The sequence below is a fragment of the Salvelinus namaycush genome, chromosome 16 (assembly GCF_016432855.1).
Source record: "Salvelinus namaycush isolate Seneca chromosome 16, SaNama_1.0, whole genome shotgun sequence".
Lineage (NCBI taxonomy): Eukaryota > Metazoa > Chordata > Actinopteri > Salmoniformes > Salmonidae > Salvelinus > Salvelinus namaycush.
The window spans coordinates 32490088-32496095 of record NC_052322.1 but is presented as its reverse complement, the minus strand read 5'-3'; the positions used below and the strand labels follow the sequence as shown (position 1 = coordinate 32496095).

At 40.8% G+C, this 6008-nt stretch overlaps 1 protein-coding gene across 1 annotated transcript; it reads right to left on the bottom strand.

Moving 5' to 3' along the window:
• Window positions 1-229: 229 nt before the first annotated feature.
• Window positions 230-5638, bottom strand: LOC120061327 (tumor necrosis factor receptor superfamily member 9-like). The gene is made up of 7 exons (XM_039011066.1): window positions 5327-5638; window positions 4788-4907; window positions 4512-4655; window positions 4323-4395; window positions 3993-4117; window positions 3762-3899; window positions 230-3609 (listed from the first exon to the last, which is right to left on the bottom strand). The coding sequence occupies exons 1-7, from the start codon at window positions 5460-5462 to the stop codon at window positions 3497-3499; spliced, it is 849 nt and encodes a 282-aa protein (XP_038866994.1). The 5' UTR covers window positions 5463-5638; the 3' UTR covers window positions 230-3496.
• Window positions 5639-6008: the final 370 nt, after the last annotated feature.

The following is a 6008-nucleotide window of genomic DNA, read 5'->3' as shown; positions in this document are numbered from 1 at the left end:
CTTAAGTGAACACTTAAGTTATGCTGTATGACAGGAGATCACGGCAAACCGAGCATGCTGCTGATATGAGGTAACTCCACCTTCTCCCATGAACCTAAACTTTACATTGAGTAGTTATGTAAATGCAACTACTAAACTGCATCCTTCCTCAATCTAGTTTTCCCACCAACTCTCTGCTTCTGGTCATTTTGCACCACTCAAACTGTCAATTGAGTACATTGAACAGAGTTCCATACTCTACATTTTCATTCCTTTTTATTTAAACATACTTTTTTTACACAGTAATACAGCAACTACATGTTAGACAAATCACTGCTAGAACTGTTATCTTTATAGCACTGGGATCAGTGCTCTCATAGGTTTCTCTGAAGTGTTTCTGAATAAAATGAACACCCATGATACCTCAGCTGTGACATTACTTCCTCTTAGAGAAGCTGATGCTGACGAGAGAAATGTGCTGCAGTAAATGTAGCTGATCTTTTATTTTTTCAAGGTCATCAATAAGTCATATTGATGTAAGTTACAATTTTACATTTGTCATTTAGCAGACACTTATCCAGAGTGACTTACAGTAGTGAGTGCATACATTTTTCTGTACTGGTTCACCTGTGGTAATCTAACCTATAACCTGGCATTGCAAGCGCCATGCTCTACCAACTAAGCCACACGGGGCACATTTCCTGCCACCATCTTTGTGGTAAGATGGATACAATAAGACAATCCAGTGGTATTTGCTAGTTCTTTAATTATTTAAAAAAAGAATATCAAAATATGAAACATTATTGCTTATTTAATCAACAAAATCTCTGAGCCTAAGTGAGAAGACATACAATTCATAATAAAATCCCAGGATCCGGCCAGTCCAAGTACTTAAGGATATTCACATGGACGACACTCTAAAAATCCATCAATGTGACTCATCTTTAGTGTAACTGGCTTTCTAAAAGGCCTGTCCTCGGATTACTGTGACAGTAATTTGTGGTGGTGATGACTAATTTACACTACTACTACTGTAGGCCCATTCCATGAGTGTGGGTTCACATTTTCCACCGTGTAGGCCCTAATTGTGAAATGTGAGATGTTCCATCTCAGTGGGCTACGCCTGTCAAACTAGAAAAATACAGTAACTAAGCGTGGGTGTGAACTGTGATGCACTACTCTGCTTCTCTGTAGACTCATGAAAAGTGAAGGTTACATTAGTACAGATCTGAAAGGGCAACCTGGTCTCTGAGCATTTCGTATTATTCTGTACATGAATCCGAGACACTCCATTTAGTATGATGTTTTGTATGGTATGTATTAATGTGGCTGTCCATCACCCATTTTGTATGATATGTTATTAATTGTAATTCATACGTCACAAATTTGCAAAACGTATGATATGTTACGAATTCTAGCCAGCTGGCTAACATTAGCTGGGCTAGGGGTTGTTAGGTTAGGGGGAGCATTAGCTAACATGCTATGTAGTTGCAAAGTAACTAAAAGGTAGTAAAAAGTTAAGTTGTCCGCGATGAGATTCGAACTTGTGCGAGATGTTCGCGTTAAACGGCCATCCAGCCACACCGACCAACAACCCTACTTTTGCCTTAAGTAACCGTAACATATCATACTATATAATTTGAGTATTCTGGATTTACATTTACTATGCTACGTCTGGTCAGAGACCAGGCTGCATGAAAAGTAAAGGTTACATTAGTACAGATCTGAAAGGGAAGTTTCTATAGGATCCTCTGCCTGAGATGCTCTTCCAGCGTGTTTGACACTGTTTCCCCTCTTCCCTGTGTGACTCCTATTAGTCATACAGCGTTCATGATTCTGTTAGCTTTATTTACTCCTCGTGTCATTTCCCAGCAGTGATAGTACAATGGGATTAATATGACACATTTAATCATAATCCTCTTGGCTTTCCCAGCTCTGCCTAGCAGAAAGCCCAGAGGGAGTATTTCTTTCTTTTTTACAACCAGGGCTAAGTGGGCTTGAGTTAAGCATTTCCAGCAAGCCGAAGGAACACCGATAGATAATGCTTATGATTGCAAACCTACAGTGGTGAAAGAGTTCACTCTGGTTTTGATTTTATCAGACTAGGTTAAAGGAAGCCCTTTGATCACATTCAACGCCTATTGCCTACATTGTAAATTGTGTGTCAAGTGCAATTAATATTTGTATTATTTAACAGACTTTTCCAGTTACTTTAGATACACTTCTGTGTAAAGGGGAAACCCCCACCTGAGAGGATTCTCTGACCTTAGCATTTCCCCTACATTATTTGGAATGTCCAGACCCTTTTCTAAATCTCTTACTGGAAATGTCAAGTTGGGTAGATTTTAAGCTGCCTTAATTATAACGTCATACTGTATCCTGCACACATTTCAATGTCTGTCAATGTTTATTTAACCAGGTAGGTTGACTGAAAACACATTCTCTCATTTACAGCAATGACTTGGAATGGTTACAGGGGAGGGTGGGATGAATGATCCAATTGGAATGTCCTTGACTCGATACCAGTCAACAAAAGCAGTACAGTCACACAGGAAAGTGGCTCCGAGTCACATACGGTACCACATTGGTACATTTATCATAAATCTAATTCTTAAAGTGCTGAGGCATTACCCTGCACTTGCTGTTCGTCATACCTTGCGCAATAAAACGTTCATCACACTTCGGGTTGTACAGTATATTAAGTAGGGGTATTCCCTTCAGCTTAGAAACTGTGGGCAGCTAGGTTTAGCCATTCAGGGAACTGAGAAAAAAACGTGACTATGATACTGTATAAGCCAGTGGGAGGCATGGAGGCTGCCAGTCACAACTATACAGCGCTTCCTGTCTTTTTTTTACTGCTGTACCCCCTCATTCACTGTTACATTAAGACAGGTCATGGCTCTGATACTACCTTCATACACATTTCAAGAGTAGTATTTCATATTCAGGCCATAAACTGATGGCAAATGTCCTTTATGAAACCAGAAAATGTAAATAGTTGAACTAGTCCAGCTGCAGCCAATTGCTAATGCATATGTCATATAGTGACATTGTTTTTCCCCCTAAACTTCCCCATCACTTCTGACATTTGAATATCAGTTTGCTAGCTGACATGTACATAATCTTAACATAGTGACCTAGTTTACCTTTGAATGTGCCTGTGAGATAAGAAAATGACTGGGGTATTAAAAATATCACAAATTCAAAAAATGATCTAAGCCTCAATGTCTTATTCCCAGCGACTCAGTAGCATGGTCCAGCAGAGCTGGAGTCCAACTGTATCAGCAGTAGCGTCAGCTAGCAATGTGTAGGCATCCGAGTGCCAGTGTGAAGTAGTGATCAATAGTATGACCCTGTTCCAAGTTAATTGTCACGTGCACAAGTACAGTGAAATGCCTTTCCCAACAATGCAACAATAAATATCAGTAATACATTAAAAAAATAAATTAAAAAAGTAAAGTGGAACAAAAACACATGAAGTAGAAATAAGTACACGAGAAAGTAAGTCCACTGCCACTCACACAGGCAGGAGCTTGGTCTCAAAGTCCTGGGAGCACAGGATTTCAGAGCTGCTGCCCTGCTCCTGCTGAGGGTGATGGAAACTGGTCACCACCAGGCTCCTGGGTTCATCTGAGACGGAGGGAGAGCGGAGGTGAAGATTGGCTCAATCTCAAATTATGTTGACGCTTCGTTCAGGATTACAGTTTGAAAGCTGACGAAGAATGATATTGCACTGCAGTATGATGAGTAGGAATGAATAAAATTGTATAAGCATTAATTACCTGTAGGGTGAGTTAGCTCATTAAGGGTTGGCTCCTTGGGGGCTGTCTTCTCTGGCTTCTTTTTAGTGATGATGACCAGAAACAAGATGATAAGGATGATAAAGACCCCAAATGAGGCACTTATAGCCCAAACCAGCCCTGTGCCATCAAAGAAAGAGGCTTTGTCATCTTTTTTTTAAAACAAGGTGATATAACATACATTTTGCTATGGGTTAGATTCACTGGTCTTACCCTCAGGGGCCGCCTGTGTTGAAGGTAAGGTGTTGACTTCGGGCGTTACAATGTTGGCAATGCCGCACTTGCTGTCACTAACTGCATCTCCCACTGCAACAATGTGTTCCTTGGGATGCAGACAGCTGGGACAGAGAAATAAAGATTAAGGATTGGCTCTCCAATATCAGATTACATTGAGTAGCCATGGCGGAGGATTTTAGTTCTGAGTTGCTGAGATTAAGTCAAGTGTTTTGCTGCATACGGTAATTTATGCAATGGCATTAGTACTATCGGTAATTCCAATATTGACGCAAACTCAGAGTTTAAAGGGGGGGGATTAAATCTAACCTTGTTCTCCAAGACTTGCACTTCTCATGGATTTTGTCATTGAAGGTCCCATCTGGACAATTCCGGCAGGACCCTATGGAGACAGACATGCAAAGGGTCGGACTTGGTGAACATTTTCCATGTGTCTTACTAGGCATGCCAGATAACTTCTTCGACTTTAATGTCTGCAGGTACAGATGTGTGTCTTACGTGCAGCGGGAAGAGGTTCCTGGCCTTTCCCACACTCCTCAACACAGAAGGAACAGTGGTCATCACCACATCGGAATCCTGCCCTACAGTCACATTCTGTGTCCTTGCTTTTTGTACAGGCCTTCTTAAGGAATTGGGCGCCACCTACACACACACACAAGCAAGCGAAAGAGGAGTAAAATGAATATATGTTAAAATGTCTCGGTCATCAACAATAGATATTTAAGTATAGAGGAGAATAGATTCTATCAAATGGGTAAATCTCTGGTGACATACCTACACACTGAGTACACCTGAGACAGGAGTGTGATGTACCATCAGTTGTGTAGGTCTCATTCCTACATGGAACGCAGAGCTTTTCTGGGTCTGGTCCACAGCGTGTCACCAGACGGTTCCCTACACAAAATACACAGACAACAATTGAAAACACATCTACATCCATAATAACATCACAATCGCTCCATCAGTAGCAATTGCAGTGGACGGTAAATATATTTGATAGGAAACTATTTCCAGTCCTCTTCCACATGCCAGATACAGTTGTTTGATCATTATCCATACACTCCCCTCTTGTGGTACTAATAGAAGCCACTGAAACTCAACTGGGTCACTGTGGTATACCCACTAAAGGATACATATGATTTAATTAACCTGGGATACACTAGATTGTTCATCCCCATGAAAGAGATCATTTAACCAGATAAAGCCTTGAGAATTTACTTCTCAAAATCCAAGCCCTATTACATTAATTCTTGATTATTTATAGGTTACATTTAAAGTTAAGCCATTTACAGTAGCCTAGTTTAGACATTTACCTGGATTGCACCTTTCACAGCAGACATCAGGAGAACCAGCAGAGGTTGTCCATTGTTTACAACCTATCTCACCAGTGCTACTCAGGCAACACAGTGTGAGCATAGAGATACACAGTACCCTGAGGACCAGATGCATCTTCTCTCGCTGCCCTCCAATTCACACAGAAAATTAGGAACACAGAAGGGCTATGGATGTCAGGTGACAGCAGTGCAGTTGCTTGACAGTAATAATAATCCAAATGGAATAGACAACAGCAGTACCCTACTTGAAAGCACCCTCTCATATGATGAGACTTCAAACTCTCCTGCCTTTATGTAGTTTGGGGGGGGGGGCGTGGACACATTTTTTTTTTTAACTAGGCAAATCGGTTGAGAACACATTCTTATTTACAATGAAGGGGCAGATTTTTACCTCGTCAACCCAGGGATTTAATCCAGCAACCTTTCGGTTACTGGCCCAACGCTCTAACCACTAGGCTACCTGCCGCCGACAAATCCTAACGTTTATCTATTTGTCACTTGTTGCATGCGTAAAATAAACTATTTGAGACGCAGATTAAGTGCTTGAAAGGGATATGTCAACAGAACTAATTGCAAGCAGGGAGATGTTTAATAAAAAGTTGAAATGACAAATACAAGTAACGAAACTACATTGGAGAATGAAAAGATTATCAACAGTTTG

Coding starts and splice junctions, on each gene's coding strand:
- LOC120061327 (XM_039011066.1), bottom strand. CDS start 5,462: ATGCATCTGGTCCTCAGGGTACTGTGTATCTCTATGCTCACACTGTGT. Junction 4,908..5,326: donor CTGTGAAAGGTGCAATCCAG/GTAAATGTCTAA, acceptor TATTTTGTGTAG/GGAACCGTCTGGTGACACGC. Junction 3,610..3,761: donor TGAGCTAACTCACCCTACAG/GTAATTAATGCT, acceptor CCTCCGTCTCAG/ATGAACCCAGGAGCCTGGTG.